This window comes from Globicephala melas, chromosome 3 (genome assembly GCF_963455315.2).
Source record: "Globicephala melas chromosome 3, mGloMel1.2, whole genome shotgun sequence".
In the NCBI taxonomy this organism is placed as follows: domain Eukaryota; kingdom Metazoa; phylum Chordata; class Mammalia; order Artiodactyla; family Delphinidae; genus Globicephala; species Globicephala melas.
In genome coordinates, this window is record NC_083316.1 from 41,566,054 (window position 1) to 41,589,595 (window position 23,542).

General features: G+C 46.1%; 1 protein-coding gene across 4 annotated transcripts in view; it reads left to right on the top strand.

The window, feature by feature from the left end:
- The first annotated feature begins 7,489 nt into the window (after positions 1-7,489).
- Positions 7,490-23,542, top strand: part of SNX18 (sorting nexin 18) — a 110,581-nt gene continuing 94,528 nt past the window's right edge. For 3 of the 4 annotated variants that reach the window (XR_009563375.1, XM_060295771.1, XM_060295773.2), the window contains exon 1: positions 7,574-9,343. Coding sequence is in view for 3 of the 4 variants with exons in the window: in XM_060295771.1 (XP_060151754.1) it covers positions 7,720-9,343 (1,624 nt within the window). In the remaining variant the exon portion in view is untranslated. Of the gene's footprint in view, positions 9,344-23,542 lie in introns of all 4 variants that reach the window. The other variant, XM_030843141.3, reaches the window with a different exon arrangement.

Below are 23,542 nucleotides of genomic sequence, written 5' to 3' on the forward strand. Positions count from 1 at the left end.
ACTGATATGTATAAAATGGATGACTAATAAGAACCTGCTGTATAAAAAAATAAATAAATTAAAATTTTTTTTTAAATTGGACTATGTTTTAAATTATATTAAAATTACTTTTACACTTTGAGCATTATAAAATACTACACAAACTCAGTACTTCATTAAATACTATTGTAAACCCATGAAGTGAGTTATTTTTATTCCCATTTTGCAGACTAAGAAACCAGTGTTCAGAAAGCTTCATTCATTCATTGATTCATTCATTCATTTGACAAATATTTATTTGATTTAATATGCTGGGCATACAGTGGTGAACAAAGCAGACAAAAATCCCTGCCCTCATGGAGCTACTAGTCCTGGTGAAACCAGGTAGACACAGAGACACAGTAAATAGCCTTCCTTTCAGACACAAAGCTGCCCTTGCACCCATTCCTCCTATTAAATCTCAGCTACAAAACTTCTAGCAAGTGGTCACTATTGTTTCATAACAGCAGTTTTGAGGCGCCAGCCGGGGGAAGACCTGCGCCCCAGACAGTGGAAGTTCTCAGGACAACTGAGTAGCCGCTGGCCCTCTCCCCAGCCTCGCGACCTCAGCAGAGAACCCTCTCCGCTCTCTGTGACACTGCTCTGCCCGTGGAAGAGCTGCTGTGAAAATACAGCAGCAAATAAGATTTTAAAAGATGGAAGTGCTTGTAAAATCCTATGTATATATTTGTGTAATTCTTGATACAGTAAACAAAGAGCTTTCAAGTAAATTGTAAATATAGTGCTATTTATAATAGTTAGTATACAAAGAGCCAAATATAAATTAGCCAACTGTGAAATTTCCAGTAATCTCAGAAAATATCGAGTGGTGTTCCGGGTGGTTGAGTTAGCTTTAAGGTCGTTGATTTTTTTTTTTTTTTTTTTTGCGGTACGCGGGCCTCTCACTGTTGTGGCCTCTCCCGTTGCGAAGCACAGGCTCCGGACACGCAGGCTCAGCGGCCATGGCTCACGGGTCCAGCCGCTCCGTGGCATGTGAGATCTTCGCGGACCGGGGAACGAACCCGTGTCCCCTGCATCGGCAGGCGGACTTTCAACCACTGCGCCACCAGGGAAGCCCAAGGTTGTTGGTTTAGAGAAGTGTCATTTATCTGTCCTTAGAAATAGTTAGTTATAACTGGCAGCCGAGAGGCTGAGGCAAATAGAGCCAGACACAGCAAGAGCTACTAAGAAGAGCTGACCTCCAGGGAGATAATAAGTGGGCATTCCCTCATTCATGCACGGAACAAATATTTGTGGGTTTCCTACCATGTCTGTTCTGTTCATTGCTGTATTCTCACTCCCCCAGACTTGCTGCCCTGAAAAAGGTTTACATTCTAATAGGGAGAGACTGTGAATATATCGATGTGTTTATATTAGGTAGTAAGTGCTATGAAGGAAAGTGGCACTGGATGATGGAAGGAGATGAGGAAAAGGGAGATGGTATTTATCAGAGTAATTAAAGCCCGCTGTCTCAGTAAACAAACCATGGCTTACCAAACAAAGGCTTTTTCTCTCACAAAATCCAAGTGGGGTTGGTGACTCAGGGGCCCAGGCTCCCTCCATCTTACTTCCGGGCTCTCCCAGGCAGGAGAAGAAGGGAGAGATGGAGGAGCCACAGAGACTCTGAAGGGAAGGTGCAGCACGGTGGATCTCTGGGGGAAGAGGAATCCAGAAAGAGAAAACAGCAAAGACAGCAAAGCTGGGCAACGTGGAAAATCAACAACTCTTCTTAGATCCATAAAAGAAGTGAGGTCACAGGACAAACCCTCCAAAACTGGAGAGACCCACAGGAGAATATAGAGGATCACAACTTACAAGAGGAGAAACCTCCACAGGAACCGGTGCCGGGGTAGGAAAACCTGAACTGTAATTCAGGAATTGCTGGAGGCTTAGCGTGGACAACTCCGAGAGTTACGAACTCCAGGGAGACCCAGTCATCCCGGGGTCCCACACCTGTGTGCGTTTTGCCTCTTGGATCTCTACCAGGTTCTCACAGCGCATGCTGGAGAAATATTCTGGCAGGGAAAAAGGAACCACTTTGAAATATGCCAGAGTATTCTGTTCTTCTTAACAAGGCCCGCCCTCAGGAGAAACTATTTAACCAAAACCTAACCTGTTTGGGCTTTAACAGAGCCCAGCTGACCTAGGGGAAGGGAACTGGCTCAACTCCAGTCCCCTCTAGCCATCCAGTCCCACCTAAGAGAAGAACATGTGACGTTTACAATGCAGACGTACAAGCTCATGAAACCTAAACGTAGCCTATATTAAAGCTTCCCAGCCTCCTACACCTTACCGTCTATTGCTAAAGGCCTAATTACAGCAGCTCCTTTTACCCAGTGCATCATGCCTGGCTATCAAGAAAGTATTACAAGGCATACTGAAAGGCAAAAAAACATAGTTGGAAGAGAGAAAGAGCAAGCCACAGAACCAGATTCATGGATGGCCAGGATGCTGGAATGATCAGATCAGGAATTTAAAACAACTATGGTTAATAGGCTAAGGGCTGTAATGGATGAAGGAGACAACATGCAAGTACTGATGGGCAGTGTAAGCAGAGAGGAGGAAATTCTAAGAAAGAACCAAACGAAATGCTGGAGATCAAAAACACTGTAAGAGAAATGAAGAATGCCTTTGATGAATTTATAGTAGATTGCACATGACTGAGGAAAGGGTGTGTGGGCACCAGCTTATAGGAGATGTAGTTCTTCATGCCCTTGAACTTGGTCTGCTTGGTGGGGTCATCTATGGTACACTGGAAAAAGGGGTTCTCCTTCCACTTGTGGCTGTAGACCCCCAGTACCACACAGCTTGTCCCTGTCCTTCCCCCTCTTATGACTGCTTTTCAGCATCATACTGGAAGTCCTAGCTAAGGCAATGAAGAATAGGGTATAAAAGTTATACAGATTGGGAAGGAAGAAATAAAACTGTCTTTGTTTGCAGATGATATAATTGTTTATGCAGAAAATCTGGAAGAGTCAACAACAACTCCCTCCTGAAATTCATAATACATTATAGCAGGGTTGCAGGATGCAAGGTTAATATACAAAAGCCAACTGTTTTCCAGCAGCAATGAACAAGTGGAACTGAAATTAAAAACACAACACCACTTACATTAGCACCCCCCAAAATGAAATACTTAGGCATAAATCTAACAAAATATGTGTAAGATCTACATGAGGAAACAACAAAACTGAGGAAAGAAATTAAAGAACAACTACACAAATAGATATTCAATGTTCATGAATAGGAATACTCAATATTGCTAAGATGTCAATTCTTCCCAACTTGATCTATAGATTCAATGCACTTCCAATCAAAATCCCAGCAAGTTGTTTTATAGATATCGACAAACTGATTCTCAAGTTTATACAGAGAGGTAAAAAACAAGAATAGTCAACACAATATTGACGAACAAGAACAAAGTTAGAGGACTGACAGTACTCAACTTCAAGCCTTACTCTAAAGCTGCAGTAATCAAGACAGTGTGGTGTTGGTGAAAGAAGAGACAGATAAATCAATGGAACAGAATAGAGAGCCCAGTAACAGACTCACAGAGTCACCTGATCTTTGACAAAAGAGCAAAGATAGGTTTTTCAACAAATGGTGCTGGAACAACTAGACATCCACATGCAAAAAAATGAATCTAGGCACAGACCCCACACCTTTCACAAAAATTAACTCAAAATGGATCAGAGACCTAAATGTAAAAATGCAAAACTATAAAACTCCTAGAAGATAACATAGGAGAAAACCTAGATGACCTTGGGTATGCAATGACTTTTTAGATATAACTTCAAAGGCACTATCCATGAAAGAAATAATTGGTAAGTTGGACTTCATTAAAATCAAAAACTTCTGCTCTGGGCTTCCCTGGTGGCGCAGTGGTTGAGAGTCCACCTGCCAATGCAGGGGACATGGGTTCGTGTCCCGGTCCGGGAAGATCCCACATGCCACAGAGCGGCTGGGCCTGTGAGCCATGGCCGCTGAGCCTGCGCATCCGGAGCCTGTGCTCCGCAACGGGAGAGGCCACAACAGTGACAGGCCCGCATACCACACACACAAAAAAACCCTGAAAAACAAAAAACTTCTGCTCTGTGAAAGATGATGTCAAGAGAATGAGAAGACAAGCCACAGACTGGCAGCAATATTTGCAAAAGACACATTTGATAAAGGACTCTTATCCAAAATATACAAAAACATTCTTAAAAATCAAAAATAAGAAAACAAACAACCCAATTTAAAAATGGGCCAAAGACCTTAATAGACGCCTCACTGAAGAAGATATACAGATGGCAAATAAGAGCATGAAAAGATGCTCTACATCGTATGTCATCAGGGAAATGCAAATTAAAACAACAGTGACATACCACTACACACTTATTAGAATGGCCATAATCCGGAACACTGACAACACCAAATGATGGTGAGAACGTGGAACGAGAGGGACTCACATTCATTGCTGGTGGGAGTACAAAGTCGTGCAGTCACCGCAGAAGACCACGGGCATTTTCTTACAAAACTAAACATACTCTTACTATACAATCCGGTAATTGTGCTACTTGATATTCACCCAAAGGAGTGGCTAACTTATAGCCACACAAAAACCCACACAGGGATGTTTACAGCAGCTTTATTCATAATCGGCAAAACTTGGAAACAACCAAAATGTCCTTCAGTAGGTAAGTGGATAAACTGTGACATACCCAGGCAATGAAATATTATTCAGCGCTAGAAAGAAGTGAGCTATCAGGCCATTGAAAAGATATGGAGGAACCTTAAATGCATATTACCGAATGAAAGAAGCCAATATGAAAAGGCTACACAGTATGCTTCCAACTACATGACATTCTGGAAAAGGCAAAACTTTGGAGATAGAAAAGATATCAGTGTTTGCCAGGGGTTAGGAGGGAAGGAGGGAGGGATTAATAGACAGAGGAGTTTCAGGGCAGTGAAACTATTCTGTATGATAATATAATGGTAGATACATGTCATTATACATTTGTCCAAACCCATAGAACGTACAACACTGAGTGAATCCTGACATAAGCTATGGACTTCGGGTGATAATGATGTGTCCATGGGGAGGCTGTGTGTGTGGCGGGGAGGGAGCATATGGAAAATCTCTGTACTTTCTCCTCAGTTTGCTATGAACCTAATACTGCTCTAAAAAAAAAGTCTACTAAAGAAAAAAAAATGAAAGGCACACTTGGCTTGTTCCAGAAATAGCAAAGAAACCACTGTGGTTTCTCTCTAGTGGAAGAGAGGGATGGAAAGAGAGGCAGGGGCCTGGCCACCTCTCAGGCCAAGGGAAGAAGTGTGAAAATGCAGTTGTTTGGAGCCATTTAGTGTCCCTTAATGACTTGTCTTTATAAAAGCGTAATGAAATAGAAATAGTTGATGGCTATAATGATGATTCTGTAAATTGAATTATGAATAATATGCTCCATTTTCTAGAGAAATCTTTTTAAAATGTTATTACTGTATCTACTTCTGTGAGTGAACAGTTTTAAGTTTCTAATACTGGAGTATATTTTCTAGATATCTAAGACCTTTAAGTGGTAGGGTCTTTCCTGCCATTAGGGTGCCGCAGGGCCAGGTACCACGTCCCTGTTCTTCGTGAACCCCGAGCATTTGCTCGGGCACTGGCGCTGCAAACAACCTCCGAATCCCAACAGTTCCTCAACCACTGCTCTACAGAGCAGTCCAACCTGTCTGTAAATGCCATACTCTCAAACTCCTGGAAGTTTCACACCCAAAATAGATTTTCAGTCTCCCTCTCTATTTGAAAGCCTGAAACGTTGCAAGTTTCCTGCTACTTTAACTCTTTAACCTAAGGAGTAACTACCAGATGAATAGTAAGGATGAAACTAAATGTATTTATCTTAAATATTCTAGATTAGCTTCTCAGAAGTTACTAAGTAAAATAAATTGTATTCTAGATGTTTCACAAATGTTGCCTTCATGTTTCTGACCACATAAATTGTTGATGCCGAAATTCAATGAACTCTGTTACTTACTGTGAGAATTGTCCTAACCCAGAATTTTCAGCTACAAATGGTGTAATTCAGAATTTGCTTACTGCATTGAATTAAGGTTTTGCATTAGGGATAAACACTATGGGAGTGATTCTGGTATACTGGGTTGGTGGTTTTGTACAGAATGCTTAGAATACCACAGCTCTTACAATAATTGTATACTCTTCTGGCTTGTTTCCCAGATTTGCTTGAAAAAGGTCAGAGGACAGGATGAAATTAATGACATATGAATGCTAACACCCAATCAGAGGTGTCTTCAAAAGAATAATTAGGTTAGACAATAAGAGGGGGTTCTGAGAAGAAAAAGCTTTAGGCAAATTATACACTGAAGGAAAAGAAGATGTGAAACAAGGCAACTTTAGGAGACTGGAGTTGATTAATATTTCAGGAAGTGATTTTTTTATCTACTTAAAAATAATATAAATATAGTGAGACAGAGATGAATGGAGAGGGATGGTCACTGATCTCAGACTAGGAGCAGGGGTGTGAACACTGGTACCCTTCCTGGGGCATATACCCCAAGATTGTAATTTAGGACGCCCATTATCTTTATGAAGGAGGACAGAGGTTTTGCTTTCCAAAATAACAATAACAACTGCAACAGCAGCAGCAAACACTTAAACTGTGCTTACCACGAATAAAGCTAGTCATATATTAAGCTCTGTTTCATTTTCCTCATCTATAAATAGGGATTACGTGATTATCAAATCCCCACAGCAAACCTAGGAGTCCAGTAAGTAACTTGCTCAAGGTCTTACAGATAGCTATTAACAGGAGGCTGATTGAACCCAGCAGCCTGGCGCGGAAGCTTAAGGTCTCATTCATGTGTCTTAGGGAGGGGAAGGGACACATGCAAAATGCTAGCTCTCTCTGCACACTTCTTTTAGTGTAAACTCTCCAGTGCCTCCTTCCCCACACCACCCTTAGCCTCTTAATTGGTCAAACACAGCGCCTTTCCTTACTTTGCTCTTGTCATTCTCCCTTTTTTGACCAAAAGCCTCCAGGGGGGAGAAGATGAAAGGGAGCTTCTCCGTCCGTCTACAGCCCCGACACAGGCATCCTTCTCTCTTCTTAGCGCAACGCTAATATTCATTGAAAATCCTTTAACAGAGGCATGGGTTAAGTCATTGTAGGAGTATTCAATGAGCGCTCAGAGTGGGAACGCTTATCAGCAATGCAAACATTTACTTACTTTCTAGGATACGTTTTTTAACTTAAAATCCTAAAAAAGTCTCAGACAATTTACTTCTGAATAGAAACCTTCACCCGCAGCTCTCACCCCTGAGCCTCACTGCGCGTCACAGGCCACAAGGCGGCAGTGGCAGCTACGGAGTCAGACCCGGGGGCGGGCGCGGCGGCTCGGCCATCGCTTGCTCTCGCCTGGCGCGCGGCTCTCGGCCGTGGATTAGCGTAGCTGGGGACGTGGGAGGCCGCGGGCCCCGCCCCCAACCGGCCGCGGCGGCCGCCCAGCGCGGCAGTCAGCGCTACAAGCCGAGCGGCGCGGAGGGCGCGGAGGGTGCGACCGGCGGGCAGGGGCACAGGAGTGTGCGCCGCCTTCGGGGCTTCTCTCCGCGCGCCAGGGCGCAGGCACCACCGCGGCCCCCTCGGGCCGGCAGCAGGCTCGGGGCGCCAGGAGTCGGGGGCAGCCCTCCGGGGCGCCGGGACCATGGCGCTGCGCGCCCGGGCGCTGTACGACTTCAGGTCGGAGAACCCGGGCGAGATCTCGCTGCGGGAGCACGAGGTGCTGAGCCTGTGCAGCGAGCAGGACATCGAGGGCTGGCTCGAGGGGATCAACAGCCGCGGGGACCGCGGCCTCTTCCCGGCCTCGTACGTGCAGGTGATCCGAGCCCCCGAGCCCGGCCCGGCGGGCGACGGCGGCCCGGGCGCCCCGGCTCGCTACGCCAACGTGCCACCCGGCGGTTTCGAGCCCCTGCCCGCCGCGCCGCCCGCCTCCTTCAAGCCGCCGCCCGACGCCTTCCAGCCGCTGCTGCAACCGCAGCAGGCGCCGCCGCCGAGCACCTTCCAGCCGCCGGGCGCTGGCTTCTCGTATGGCGGGGGTGCCCTGCAGCCGTCGCCGCAGCAGCTCTACGGCGGCGGCTACCAGGCCAGCCAGGGCAGCGACGATGACTGGGACGACGAGTGGGACGACAGCTCCACGGTGGCTGACGAGCCGGGCGTGCTGGGCAGCGGCGCGTACCCGGACCTCGACGGCTCGTCGTCGGGGGGCGTCGGCGCTGCGGGCCGCTACCGTCTGTCCACACGCACCGACTTGTCGCTGGGCTCCCGCGGCGGCTCGGCGCCCCCGCAGCACCACCCGTCGGGGGCCAAGAGCTCGGCCACCGTGAGCCGCAACCTCAATCGCTTCTCCACCTTCGTCAAGTCGGGCGGGGAGGCTTTCGTGCTGGGCGAGGCGTCGGGCTTCGTGAAGGACGGGGACAAGCTGTGCGTGGTGCTGGGGCCCTACGGCCCCGAGTGGCAGGAGAACCCCTACCCCTTCCAGTGCACCATCGACGACCCCACCAAGCAGACCAAGTTCAAGGGCATGAAGAGCTACATCTCCTACAAGCTGGTGCCCACGCACACGCAGGTGCCAGTGCACCGGCGCTACAAGCACTTTGACTGGCTGTATGCGCGCCTAGCCGAGAAGTTCCCCGTCATCTCGGTGCCCCACCTGCCCGAGAAGCAGGCCACCGGCCGCTTCGAGGAGGACTTCATCTCCAAGCGCAGGAAGGGCCTGATCTGGTGGATGAACCACATGGCCAGCCACCCGGTGCTGGCGCAGTGCGACGTCTTCCAGCACTTCCTGACCTGCCCCAGCAGCACCGACGAGAAGGCCTGGAAACAGGGCAAGAGGAAGGCCGAGAAGGATGAGATGGTCGGCGCCAACTTCTTCCTGACCCTGAGCACACCCCCCGCCGCCGCCCTCGACCTGCAGGAGGTGGAGAGCAAGATCGACGGCTTCAAGTGCTTCACCAAGAAGATGGACGACAGCGCGCTGCAGCTCAACCACACGGCCAATGAATTCGCGCGCAAGCAGGTGACGGGCTTCAAGAAGGAGTATCAGAAGGTGGGCCAGTCCTTCCGCGGCCTCAGCCAGGCCTTTGAGCTGGACCAGCAGGCCTTCTCGGCCGGCCTGAACCAGGCCATCGCCTTCACCGGAGATGCCTACGACGCCATCGGCGAGCTCTTCGCCGACCAGCCCAGGCAGGACCTGGACCCCGTCATGGACCTGTTAGCGCTGTATCAGGGGCACCTGGCCAACTTCCCCGACATCATCCACGTTCAGAAAGGTAAAGCCTGGCCTTTAGAGCAGGTGGTGTGGAATGTGTTGTTCAGGCTGAAAGGGTGACTTTGACAGAACTACCATCGTCTGTTTCAGATTAATATCCCACAGGTCGGGAATACAGCAGGGATGTGGACAGCCAAGCGGTGCCCTGAGCATAGGGCGGATTGGGGGCCGGTAGCTTCCTCCTTAAAATATTTGCGGACAGGGCGCGGGTACTTTTCAGAGGAGTTTCTGAGAGTACTTTTGATGACAATGCTGTCATTTTAGAGTTTGAATAGTCGGGCAATGAGCTTCTGGAATCTGTAATCTTGTGTCTAGGGTAGAATTAGAAGGGGACCCAAACCATGTTAGGCATCCATTTGGACACTGGTAGTGTCACTTAGTCGTGGGTTTCCGGAAGTGTGGAAATAAGGGGGGGGGGGAATGGATATCTGCAAATAAAGGTAAGTTCTGCTTTCGCCCTGCACACCACTCAGTCACTGCGTTGGTAGACGTTAGGGTCAGTTCTCTGAGGTACTGGCTGGGGCAGCTTAGGAATTGTCTGCACAGGCTTCTTGCTTGCAACCTTTGTGAGATGAGGTAAAAGACCCACTCTAATTTCAGGAAGTTTTAAGAAAATTAATCTCTTTAGGTTCGGTCATTTTGAGTTTGGAGTCTATTAACAGACTGAAATTAAGAACATTATTTAGGAGAATGATGCAGGGAAGCTATGTAGAACGTATAGAATCTCTGAGTATTGTGTCTGAGAGCAGTGTTTCTGGTATCCCAGTGAGTTAGCTGACTAGCTGCCTGTCAGAGCTTGTTTTGTTAGTAGCTGTTAGAGTCCCCAACTATTGTTAAAGCACTGAAGTTTGCAGATTGTTTTTTTTACAATTTGCAATAAATAAATTAGTAATTCCTGTCTTAACATTAGTCACTAACTTCTGATAGCATGCCTCGAGTGAGGGAGAATGGGGAGGGGGTGGAGTTAGGGAGGCAGCCTTGCCTGTGAATGTCTTCTGTTCAGTGTGGAGAGGGAAGAGGGAGTCACCTAACTACCTTCCTGAGGTGGTGGAAACCTTGGGCCACCAGGTCTCGCCTTCAGTAATGAGATGCTCACTGCCCTGCCATGTGGGCCAGTCCCTTTACCAACAGCCCTGATCTTTGACCTATTCTTCCTGGTATTGAACTAAAACTTGCCTCTCTTGATTCTCTTTCTGTTCCCTGGAACCACACAAAATAAGTCTGTTCCTTACCAACATGTCAGCCCTTCAGACCTTTGGGGACAGCAGCTTCCTTCCCCTCTGCAGCAGTCCTTCCCCTTCCAAGTATGTGACAGTCTTCTAACTTACCAAAGGGGGTGTCCTTCAGACACGTTGATCTTGGCTTTGCCTCTGATAAAATGCACCCCAAACATCTGCAGTACTAGTTTTAGTAGAGAACAGTAACTTTCTTGGCAATTTACATTTTGTAAGTGCAGTGTAAGGCTGAATTAGCTATTTGAGCAGCCATATCGCTTTGGACCTGCATTGAAGCTGCATCTACATTTCTTACGCTTTTTTGCATAAATTGCTGTGAACCCTTGACATTTTGGATGGTGCTGGTGCAACTGGCTCTTTGAGCCTTTAATGCAGGACCTTACATTTAAATTCCATTGTGTTACATCAGTGCTGGCCGCCTTTTTAACTGTTTCTGTAAGTTTATGCAAATTGTTGGTAAGTAGTTGAAAGGGTGGAGCCAGGACAGACTCCTGCAGCCACACATGGGTGACTGGCTACTACAGGGTTTCATCCATCCATTCACTGGTTTTACTGTCATCAGACCACACACTCAGTCTTGTCAGGTGCTCTGCCGTTGAAATTATTTATTAGAAAAGGTGTGATGTTTGCTCTAAGGTCTATTTTGAGTTTATATGTAGCCTGTTAAACCACATACATAGTTTATTTTTTTAACTCTAGAACTAAAATTGTTTGCTGCTGGGATTTGAGAAACTTCCTTCATTAAAACCAGTACCATTTTTACGTTGTTTAAACAATTCAAGGGCACTAAACATAACCTTTAGGAACTTCGGAAAAGAACACCAGTTGATGTTCAACGTAGTTTGTTTCTGGGGTATCCTTGGTGTGTAACGTACAGGGAACCTGTGTCCCTAGATGACGTGTCTTTAGAATGTACTGCCATTTAAAGCTATAGTGTGCAGTACATAAGGCTAAAAGCATTTGTTTACAGCCAGCGTTTATCAAGGATGCTAGTGCTGGCATTTTTAGGAATGCAGATGAGCTTTAGCCAGGCTAAAGCTTTTTGAACATGTTCTGGATGTTCACGTGGTTGTAAAGAGCAGCTCAGACACCTCCCCCCACAGCCCCGTACACAGTTGCTGTTGGAATGAATCGTTCTTAGTCTGAGCAGTTGGGGATTTTGTTTGCAAGTTGTTTTTTCCTCCAAGGCCTCAAAGTGTAATCATATCAGAGGCCTTACTGTGACTTTTGAGAGGAGAGCCAAAAAAAAAAAAAAAAAAAGTGAAAATCTTTAAGCAGCGTATACAATCTTTTGTTGTAAGTATTTGGTCCAAAGTTTATATTTCAACTTGGGAGAAATTTAAAAATTCAAAATAGTTATTTCAAGTCTGAAGTCTTCATTGTTTACAGTAAGAGAAAAACAGTTTCACCACTTTTACATTTTACATGTTCTAATCATATATTAAGAGACCCACATTCAGTTGAGTCAGAAAATGATTAGAAAGTGCTTTTTAATTACTAAAGCAGTTAAGAAGGAGAGTTAATTAGTTTTTTCCCCCCTTAATTCTGGGGGAAAGGACAGGAACAGTAGGCTCCTCTGAGCCCTTTTCTTATCCAGGAGACTGCTGCCATCAGCCAGCTTTCCTAGCGTCCTGAACCTGTGCTGTTCCATGCTGGGTCTGCAAGCCACGTGGGACTGTTTAAGTTAGTTAAAATAAAGTTCAGTTCCTTAGTCACACTAGCTATATTTCAAGTGTTTTATAGCTAGCGGCTACCATATTGGACAACAGAGGTGAGGAATATTTCCATCCCCACTGCAGGTTCTAATTGGAGAGTGTCGAGCTGGACCGTTGGCCATAGTTTAACTGTCAGTCCTGTCATAAGTTTGCCCGGCAAATTGATGATCTTTTCACATACTTTCCAGATAGTTTGCTTTTTTCTTGGTCATCGCCTGGCATCTCCTCTTCATATAGACTTAGGTGATAAAAAATGGGAGGGGAAACAGGTCCTGCTAGATCCCTCTCTACAGAACTTCCCAGGCACTCAACCAGTGAGTAATATTTCTGCAGTGTGAGGATGTCCACCTGCTTTGCAGCCTGCCTTCATGTCCCATTAAGAAAATGCAACTGGTCTCAGGATGGACATCTGAGGCTGGTGAGGAACCAGCTCCAGAAAGAGGGTGGAAAACTCAGATACTCTCAAATGTGGTGGACTGGGATTTTCTGACTCTACTTAGTACCGAAACCATCGCTTAAACTTAATAATGGTTTTAGTATAAGTACTTTCTGCAAAAGTGAAAAGAGCCTTGTGTTTCCTTCAGCGAAAAGGGAATGGTTAGAATTCTGATTTTTTTCATCAACTGATGAAGTCTTAAATAAACAGACCTATTTCTGTTAATGGAGTTGAGTGTGGGAAGAAGGCAGTTTGCTGTAGTTTGAAGTACAGTAGGTGGAATTCAGAACCTGTTTGAATTTTCTTCATATTTTGCTTTGTCTTCACAGGAGTCCCTTAAATTCTTTGTTCATGGGCAGTTCATTGTTCGCTGACTAAGCAGTCTACACAGGTCTTATCACTGAGCTTTGTAACCCTGTGGTCTTGATTGTCTTTTCTTGAAATGGCAGCCTTTTATCCTTTCCCTCTTTATCGCCCCTGCCTGCAGTATGTCTTTATAATGCCGGCCTTGCTGAGTTTGGGGTGGTACATAGAATATATTTCACTATCAGTTTCCTAGCATATTCAGTTCTGTTTCCAAAGATACAATTAACCTCTCATATTTAATGAAGCTTAATCTGAATGGCAGTGAGTTGTGGTGGTTTAAAAGCTTTAGGCTTATCTCTTGGGGAATATTGCGAAAGGGAAAGGCTGTAATGTTAGATGATGAGAAATGTTGGTTTCATCTTTGTTTATGAATCTGGACTAGATAGCCAGAGGGAGGCATTTATGAAATTGTATTCCAGAGAAAAGGTATAAAATCATGTAAAAGTGATTGGTTGGTAAAATGTAGTCTTAGTGTGTGAAGTGAGGATGCAGAACTAGATATATAAACAAGGCAGTGCTGTTTTCTGTACTTGTAAATTAAACATGCAGGCAGGGTCTACTTCACTGCCCTCTGTAAACGTTCCAGATGGAGCCTTCTTTTGAACAGAAAACAGCCCCGGGACCTCAGGAATGGTACACCAGTAGTGGGCCTATCAGTCTTGTGGGGTAGAATTTCACCATTGTGCTTCCTTTCAGCACAGGGAGGGTCGGTCTTATGTCCCTCAGACATTAATTAAAGATAGCCGGAGTCCCGGCAGGGCACACGAGGTGAGGCTGGGCCACCGTGAGTCCTTCCCTCTCTGCTCCCCTTTCTCCTGTAGCTAAAAATAGCCCTGAGAGGGTGGTGCCAGGAATACAGAGAAAAGGTCTAATAGGCGGGCTGTTTACAAGCTCATCCTTATTTTGAAACCTCGGCTAGAAACCGAGGTCATTCATCTTTTTTGCTTTAGCCCCGTCTTAACTGCACCCATTTCTCCTCTCCTGTCCTTCCATCCCCAGCTCCTTTTTTTTTTTGCGGTACGCGGGCCTCTCACTGTTGTGGCCTCTCCCGTTGCGGAGCACAGGCTCCAGACGTGCAGGCTCAGCGGCCATGGCTCACGGGCCCAGCCACTCCATGGCATGTGGGATCTTCCCGGACCGGGGCATGAACCTGTGTCCCCTGCATCGGCAGGTGGACTCTCAACCACTGCGCCACCAGGGAAGCCCTCCCAGCTACTTTTTAAGGACACTTCAGTTCCAGGCCTTAATCTTTGGTCCAACTATATTTTCTTAGTGAAGATGAGGTTACCTTTGGGGCTTTTGTTATAGATGATTGAATTCCTTGGTTAAAATGTCAGCATGGGGCTTCCCTGGTGGCACAGTGGTTGAGAGTCTGCCTGCCGATGCAGGGGACACGGGTTCATGCCCCGGTCTGGGAAGATCCCACATGCCGCGGAGCAGCTGGGCCCGTGAGCCATGGCCGCTGAGCCTGCGCGTCTGGAGCCTGTGCTCCGCAACGGGAGAGGCCACAACAGTGAGAGGCCCGCGCACCGCAAAAAAAAAAATAAAAAATGTCAGCATGACTGGCCACCAACAGTCTTGGTCACGATCTCGATGGGGATACTGCTCACATCACCCTGTCATTGGTTTCTCTGACTTCTTTTTTGAGCCACGAAGCCCTCGTGAGAATCACACCGGGAAGCCCAGTCTGTTAGGCTGGTCACCACAGAGCCCAAAGGAGGCGGGGACCCACACTCCCACCCATGGTCTTCTGAGGACTCTTGGACTCAGCTGGACTTTCCTCTTTATTCAGAAGTATCCTCCTCACAGGCTCCTGTCTGGTCATCTTTGGATTTCCAAAGACTGTGTGGAACCCAAACAACCGATACAAACATGACATTTTTCTTAAACTACATTCCCTCTTTTCAGGCTGAATAAAAATCTGCTATATTGTCTCTCAAAGTGTTTTAAAACCAAAGTGTAATATCAAGTTAGATTTGATTTGCCATCAATTTATGATGATCACACACACACACACACACACACACACACACACACACACACACACAGCACAATAATGCTTAGATCTGTTTAGAGAGACAGTGCCCGGAAGACCTGTACTGTCTGTCATCCCGCGTTTACAGAGACTCGATTCGTGTCTGCAGGAGGGACAGACAGGACTCTGATCCTCATGAATTTTGTTTGTTTGTTTGTTTGTTTTAAATTTTATTTCTTGGCCGCACCAAGCAGCATGTGGGAGCTTAGTTCCCCGACCAGGGATCAAACCCGTGTCCCCTTCAGTGGAAGCATGGAGTCTTAAACACTGGACCACCAGGAAGTCCCCTCATGGAGTTTTTTGACTAGTGGCGGAGAAGCTGTGTGCCAGGTTGCTGAGAGCCCTCAGGGCTACACAGAGGAGATGGGGCTGGCCCAGTTCTGACAGGGAGCTGAGTCAGCTCTAGAGCCCCACAGGCACAGTCTCACCACTGTGGGCCAGCCTGGCATCTGGGCGACCAGTGTGTGATGTGAGCGGAGCTTTGGGCAAGCTGTTCTAACCTCTGTAAGCCTTGTTTTGAATTGACAAAGTGGGAACACTTCCTCATAAGGTTATCATGAGGATCAAATGTTATGGTTCTTAGTAACTGCTCACTTAAATGCTTTATTTTTGCAAAGTAAAATGGTACCTTTAAAATGGGAGGTACTGTCCCTTAAAAGGCAGTTCCAGGGATCTTATCATCCCTCCTGGTGGCCTTTCACCACCAGAATTGCAGGCAAAAGGATGAAACGCCAAGGGAGCATCGGTATAGCAGTTGAGCGTTGTATTTTAACTCAGCTGTTCTGTATTGCACACCAGAAGAAATGGTAACAGAGGAATAAACGTCAGTGTTAGTGGGGTCACCAGTTTGCTGTCGCCAGTCCCTCTCCTCCTCCAAATTACTTGTGGCCTGCACCAAGCACTGGCATTTCTGAGCTTCAGTTCCCTCATCTGTATATGTGAGGTTCACGATTTCCTAGGTATCGTTCTGTTGGTTGACTTTAATAGCATCGTTCCTGCATTGAAAATAAAATACTCCTAAGTATATGATGAACATTTCGACATTGTTTCAGGCTAGTTTCAGTAGCGTTCTATTTGCTTACGAGACTGTGCAATCTAGGAGTGTGAAAATCCTTTATCAGTTGACGTGAAAGAAGAGTCATGCGTGTTTAGTTTGGATCAGCAAACGTGCATGCAGGGCTTGCCCTGCCAGGTGCTGCGGACCTGAAAGTGATGACTACCTGGCCTCTTGCCTGCGGGCGAGAGCTCCCAGGTGTTCCGAAGCCGAGGCGAGCTGGGTGCCGGAGCAGCTTCCCTCCGACCCCAGTGAGATTGTAATTAATAGGGCCACGAGAGAGAGAAGGTGTGACGGGCTTTTTCCCTCCTACAGACTGTACTTCGCTTTGAGTTCTAAGTGCTGTCTCCTCTCCGGAAGTAGAACCAGTCTTGCATTGTTGGTCTTGGATTTGTAGCTTGGTTAAACTTCAGTGTGGACGAGTTTTAGTCCACGTCATTTCTGCTCCTTTTCTTAGAACTTTACATCTCTTACTGTGATGTGACTTTTCTCTTCTGATAAAGAAATTTTATGTGTTATTTAGCGGGTCGGAGACAGTGGTTACGGAGGGGAGCTTAACATCATTCGATTTATTCATGGGATCCTCTGAAAGATAAACCTGATTTTACTTAACAGATATTGAAGTGCCCATCATAGGTCAGGCACTATAAAGATGCTAGGGTTGCATCAGTAGTCAAAACAAAGGTCACTGCCCTTGTGGCGTTTACATTCTAGCAGGGTGGAGCCACAAGGGGAAACACACAGTACGTAATTACAATGTAATTATAATGTACGTCAAAGGATGATATGTGTTAGGGGGAAAAATTAAAGTGGAACGGTTCAAGTGGGTATGGGGCAGAATGAAAAGGGTGATCGTTGAGGCCTCCCTGAGAAGGAGAGATTTCAGCCGAGGCCTGCAGGAGGTGAGGGCATTAGCCAAGCAGGTATGGGGCAGAGCTTCTCAGGCAGAAGATAACAGCTAGAGCAAAGGCGTTGGCATGGGTGTGTGCTGGCCAGGCAGGAGGAGGCCAGGTGCTTGGAGCTAAGAGGGTCTGAGTAGGAGATGAGGTCCCGGAAGGTTCGGCTTACAGGGCTTTAGAGGTCATTGTCAGGATCTGGAGTAAAAGCTCAAGTGAGAAGGGAGCCATTGCAGGTCTTGAGCGAAGGAATGAGGTACCAATAGGCCTTGGAAGAGACCTAGTCCAGTTGGTGTGTTGAGAATAGGATGGGAGGGGGGAGGGGGCCAAAGGCAGGAGCAGGGAGCCAATAATCTAATAATCCAGGTGAGAGATGATGAGACAGTGAGGAGGGGTCCCACTGCAGGTATGTTTTGGAGGTAGAATCTGCAGGTTTTCCTAAGGGATCAGATGTGGCACCTGAGAGGAAGAGGAGTCATCAAGGGTGACTGGTTTTTGGCTTCACCAACACTGAGAATGGAGTTTCCGTCAGCTGAGATGAGGAAGGCTGTGAGTGGCACAGAGGTGGGGATGGGCTGTCAGGACGTGAGTGTAATGCTTGGAGACTGACAGGCTCCTGTGTTCTGTTCCACATCTCCCCCACCCAACACGTGCACAGTCAAGCCTCAGGTCGAGTTCTCTTCCTTGGAGTATCCCAGCCCTTTTCCAAGTCACCATCGCTGATGGAACGCTGACTGGTGTGCCAGAGACTATACATTGCTTGGTTAGTGTGTGGGGATCGGAGTTTTTACGTTCCTCTAGTATGAAGTTCCACCGTTTTGTGCATGCGTAGTAAGTACTTAATGAATGCTTGTTGAATTAATGAAGTAGTCACTCCCGTAAGTATTTTCTGGTTGATTTAAAAATAGATTTCTTCTGTGATTCATAGAATGTTTTTGTTTTTCAATTTATATGATGATGGATAACAGGGTTTAAAAGTGTACAGGAAATAAAGATAGGATCTGGTTATGGTTTATGGATGAAGTCATTAACATGTGAGCGATTTAAACGTCTTAGACTTAAGTATCTACGAAATGACTTTCCATAATTCATTGAGACGGTGGGGAGGAAGTTTGAAAATGCTTTATGTGCCAGAAAAATTAATATTATGTACCTTGGGTTTCACTTTATATTGATTCCTCGTGTTTAAACTTGTATATCATACACTTCTTTCCTCTTCGGTAAGCCTTCATGATAATACTGAAGGTCCCTTTTGCTTCATTCGAAGCATATGATCCAGAGTGAGTGCATTCACCTTGTTGAGTGTCTTGGATACACACAGCACTGAGCGTCTTAAGCAGGAGGTCCTTGCCCTCAGGGAAGATGCAGTTCCATGAGGGAGGGAGGATGTGTGTGCAGAAAATTGAAATAGGAGGTAGATCTAACTTAGTGCCTGTATAATAAGAGTGCGTGGGAGTCAGGGGGATGGAGAGTTGCTGTTATTTGTGTTAGAGGTTTGGGTGGTAGCACTGGTTTTCTCTTTGAAAGATAATTGTATTTTGGCTTTTGGAGGAACATTGATGGAAGGTGCATGGTTGATCTTGAGAATGCTTTAGGCTAGCTTTGATAAGCATATGAAAGCTGATACGCTGCAAGCGCAGGGCTCAGGTCAGTGAGGGAGGCTGACAGGGTGAGTTAGCTGTCACTGTACAGCGTGACTCATGCAGTTGTGGGCACGTGCCATGGTGTGAAGTAGGACAGAGGAGGCAGGCATGGTTAACTATGCAGAGTGAACGGGAGAGTTCAGGGGTGGCTTCTCCCAGTCTCAGTCTAAGAAGAGTTTTGAAAAGCAGTTGGAAGTTTGCCTGGTAGGCAGAGCAGGGAAGGGCATTCTGGGCAGAGGGAACCATATGTACAAAAATCAGGGATTAAATTCTGGGTGCCTCGCACAGTCAGCCTTGGGTGGTTGCAGCTAGCTGTACATGGGTCCCACCCTGGATCTGTTGAATCTGAATGTCAGGAATGTGTGGCCTAGACACTGATGTTCTTAAGAAAGGTCCTCACGTGATTTTGATGTGCTGCTGGAGTTGATGGGGGGAGCATCATGGAAGATCAGACAAGGGTATTGATGTGGTCGGGCCGGCACTTTAGATGCGCAGGTCCTGGAGACAGGTGTGAAGGGTGGCTCAGGGTGGGGCAAGATGGGGAGTTCTTGCAGTGATTCAGGCAAGACACGTTGCAGTCCTAAACTGAGGCAGTGTCTGTGGGAGTGGGGAGGAGGAGACACAAGGGGCTGTGTGCCAACAGGAGTAGGGCAAGGGACAGGAAGGAGTGTAAAATGACCTGCACACTAGGGCCTGTGGAGCCATCAGTGGAGATGCTTGGAGATGGAGCAGGGGTCTGCAGACTACAGCCTGCGGGTCCAGCCCACCCAGGTGCCTGTCTGTTTATAGCACTTGAGCGAAGGATGCTTTTTACATTTTTTAAAGGTTCCATTTTTAATGGTTATATAGGCCTCGATTTTGCCTCGTCTTGCAAAGCATCAAATATTTACTATCTGACCCTTAAAGAAAATGTTTGCTGACCCTTGACTTGGAGGTCCAGCAGGTTAGGTAGCTGGTGTATGTGTAGCTGAGGCCGCCAGTTTGGCCTGTTTGCTTTGTGAGCAGCGGTATTGCGGGCAGTCACATCCATTGTGTCTCATTCTGTTCAGGAGTGGGTATAGCAGCAGGGTGGTAGTGCGCCTGGACGCACAGCTGCGTGGGGCTGAGTTCCCACCAGCAGCTCCTCTCAGCCTCCGTTTCTTTGGGTGGACCATTTGCCATTTCTATGGCAGATGTCTTTAAGCATTAACTATTAGCTGTTGTATTTGTTTGCCAGGACTGCTGAAACAAGTTACCACAAACCGGGTGGCTTAAAAAAAGTAGAAATTTATTCTCTCACACACAGTTCTGGAGTCTAGAAGTCCAAAATGAAGGTGTCGGCAGGGCCACACTGCCTCCAAAGGCTCTAGGGGAGGCTCCCTCCAGCTTCTGGTGGTTGCCGGCACTCCTTGCTGTTCTTGGCTCCGGTCTCCCTCCGTCTTCACCTGGCGTTCTCCCTGTGTGTCCCTTTGTCTCCTTTTCTTTTAAGGATGCTAACTAATCACGTTGGATTTAGGGCCCATCCTAACGGAGTACAACCTTACCTAAACTAATAGATCCAAATAAGATCACAGTCACAGTTTCCAAGTGGATGTGAATTTTGTTGGAGCGGGGTGGGGGGGTAGATACTATTGAAGCCAGCACAGCTGTTAACTCCCCCGCTGGGTACCTGTGGGAGCTGAGGCTCAGGGACGTAAAGTGAGTTCCAGGATCACACAGCTAATAAGGAGCCAGCATTTGAGTTCACTTTTTGCCTTGACCTTGGTCAGTACTCTTTATGCTACAGTAAGTAGTACATCTGCTAGAAAATTGAGTTTTATCCTGTAGGCAGTCAACAGCCACTAAAGGTTTGAAACTGAAGAGTGACATCGGAATTGTGATAGAAGTAGGGAACATACTTTGGGGGCTTCCTGTGTGCCAGGCACGATGCTTCACATTTTCTATGCATTATATCCATTTAAACCTCATGGGAGATTTTGAGGTATATTCTCTCTTTATCCCCACTTGGCAGACAGGAAGTGAGCCACAGAAACCTAACTGTGAGCTCTTGCAGGCATCCCTCAGTGAGTGCAGCCTGGTCCCCAAGAAGCTGCTCCTGGGGGCTGAGTACAGGCGGGCAGAGGCTTATTAGTAGACCAGGCTCGAGGCGGGCTTTGAAGTTTTCCGTCTGGGTGACAGAAAGTAGTGATACCAGGAATAGAAAGAGGCAGGTTAAGAAAAGGAGAAGGATTAGAGGGAAAGAGAAGGAATGGGGCTGAAGGGAGTCTTAGAAATCCTATTTTCTGTTTTTTTAAAATTATACTTAGTTATATTGACATCTGTGATTTTCACAAAAGCCCACCTATTGCCTGCAGTGAGACCTCTTTAAAAACTAGTAAATGTCAACATGGGTAATCTATAAGTTTCCATGCTTTTTGAGTTGTATTTCATGTCTATCTTAAAATGATATATTTCTAGCTGCTTTGTTTTGGCTTCAGCTGGTTATTTACAACTAGTTCAGGAAGTCCAGATGTGGCCAGAGTAAAGACTCAGAGCCAGTGGAAACCTGGTCCCTGCCAGTGTCAGGAAGCAGGAAAACCCCAGGGTCAAGAGTGTTCCTAAGTTTACAGCAGCTGATGTAGAAATTGTCTCCAAAGCTTAGTGATTATAAAGCCATGTGAAGTTCCAGTCATAAGGGCCACAGCAGACGGCACTAAGGAAAGCGATTAATGCTGGCCTAGCTGCTCACCACTGGTACCACCATAGCTTAAATAGCAGTTGGTTAACACCAGGGTTTACAATTACAGTTCTAAAGTTAAAAACTAGACATTATTTGAGAAGAATACTTGAAAGAAAGATTCTTTGAAAATATTACTCTAACTGTAGTACGAACTGCAGCCCTCTCAGAAGCAGTCGTGGCAATCAAGGATCCTGGCTTTGGGCGGGTAGCTCACATCTCCCTGGTTTCCATTCTAAAGGGCCGGTGCCACCTCACTCTCTTCCTGCCCCATATAGAGGGGCCTATCTGTTTAGCAGCTTCTATTAGATTTATTTTAGCTTAGGCCTCCCTTTATCTTCTGGAAAGAAAGAAACTAAGGTTTACCTTTGGTTAAAGGTAGTTTCCAATGTTCACTTTTCTCTTAGGTACATGTATGTTTTGTTGTATGTCAAAGGCCATTTCAATTCAAAGTGCTGGCAGCTTGCGAACATATCTAATGCCGCTTTATTTGTACAGACCAATATTCATGCATGTATATCAGGAAACAAAAGAATTAGGAAATTAGGAACTGTGAACAATGGACCTCAGTCATCAACTGTATTCTCTGAATTTAAACCATTATATGGATTCTGTTTTACAACATCAGTTGTTTTTTCAAGTTTTATTGTATGTTCATGATTATCAAGGATATTCTTTCTACTTTATATTATTATGATTTTCTGGGTATAAAACCTTTAAGAAAAAAAATGATACATGCTTTTCTTATTCTCAGATTTTAAAGTCTTTATCTATGTTTGCTTGGCCATGGGCAAATCAACATTTTCACCATTGTATCCAGACGCTGCTGAAATAAAGACACTGTTTTGCAGAATTCTCTTGAATCTATCACCCTAGTATCTTTATCACAGATTTAATATTCAGTATCAGCTGAAACATAAGAACGTTTATTATATGTAAAATTTCCTAGCGATGAACAGCCTATTTTACCATATGAGCCACAAGAGATACAATCATGTGATTTCCCTCTTCATTCTTGGAACAAGGTGAGCTGTGTGAATGTATGTACATAGTGAGTAAAAGTAATCAAATGTTTTAAGATGTGGTGCACTCAAGTGAATGCTTTCATTCATACGAAATGTCCTTCTGCCCTTACACTTGTGGTGATTGCTGAATGAAGCTGTAAGGGCTGCTTAATTAGGATATAATAAGGCTTTTACCTAGAACAAACGACTTCTTCTTGTACCTTCAGGACCAAACCAAGCCTAGAGGCTTGAGTTCTTTAAATGATTAATTTTTTCATTATCAAGCAACCAGGTTTTTGTTGTTATTGCTTTTTGCAATTTATGATCCTTGTCCCGAGAGCCTCTTCCCTCCTTTTAAAATGACTCAGAAGTTCTCTTTGTGAATTGAAAGTGAATCTTAAATTAATTATATCTTTGCATTTTGATAGTTCTTGGCTCTAAGGACACTTAATCCCTTCAAAAAATTGCTGTCACTGTCTTGAGTTCAGTAGTACTATTCGTGCCCTCCAGAGTTTACTAATGTGGTCCAAATCTGGAGCCCACTTAGTAGGATGTGATTCAGGAATAGAATTTTGAGGGCCTGGAGGCAGGTCAGGGGTTGCTTATCCCTGAGATGAGGCTTCTGGAGGACTTGGCGTGGCGTGCTGTGTACTGGGGCTGGTCCATGGGGCTTTGAGATCTCAGGGAGGAGGCAGCCCCCATCGGGCAGGTACAGGGAACTGCTTGGGCTGGGAAGTTGGGCAGCCCAGGTTCATGTGCAGCTGACACCTCATAAAGTTGCTTACCTTGTCTAAGTTTCCTGGCCACCTCTGAGAGAAGAAAACGAGACCCCGCGAGGTGCAGACCACAGCTTTTGCATAGAGCAGGTGCTCACGTGGGACTGTTTTGCCTGGATGGACGGCCGTCCTGTCTCTGTTACGTAATGCCAGCCTTTGTTTTTTGAGCCATTTTACTCAAAAAAAAAAAAAATCAAAAAGTAAATATTGGAGCAGAGAGGGGAAGGAGGAATCAACAAGTGGGTGGGTGGAGACCAAAAGGAGGAAGGAAAGGGGAGGGGAAAGAGTTAATGGGGAGTTAGCAGGGACCCAGAGGGGTGGGTACCAGTGATGAGAGGATAAGAG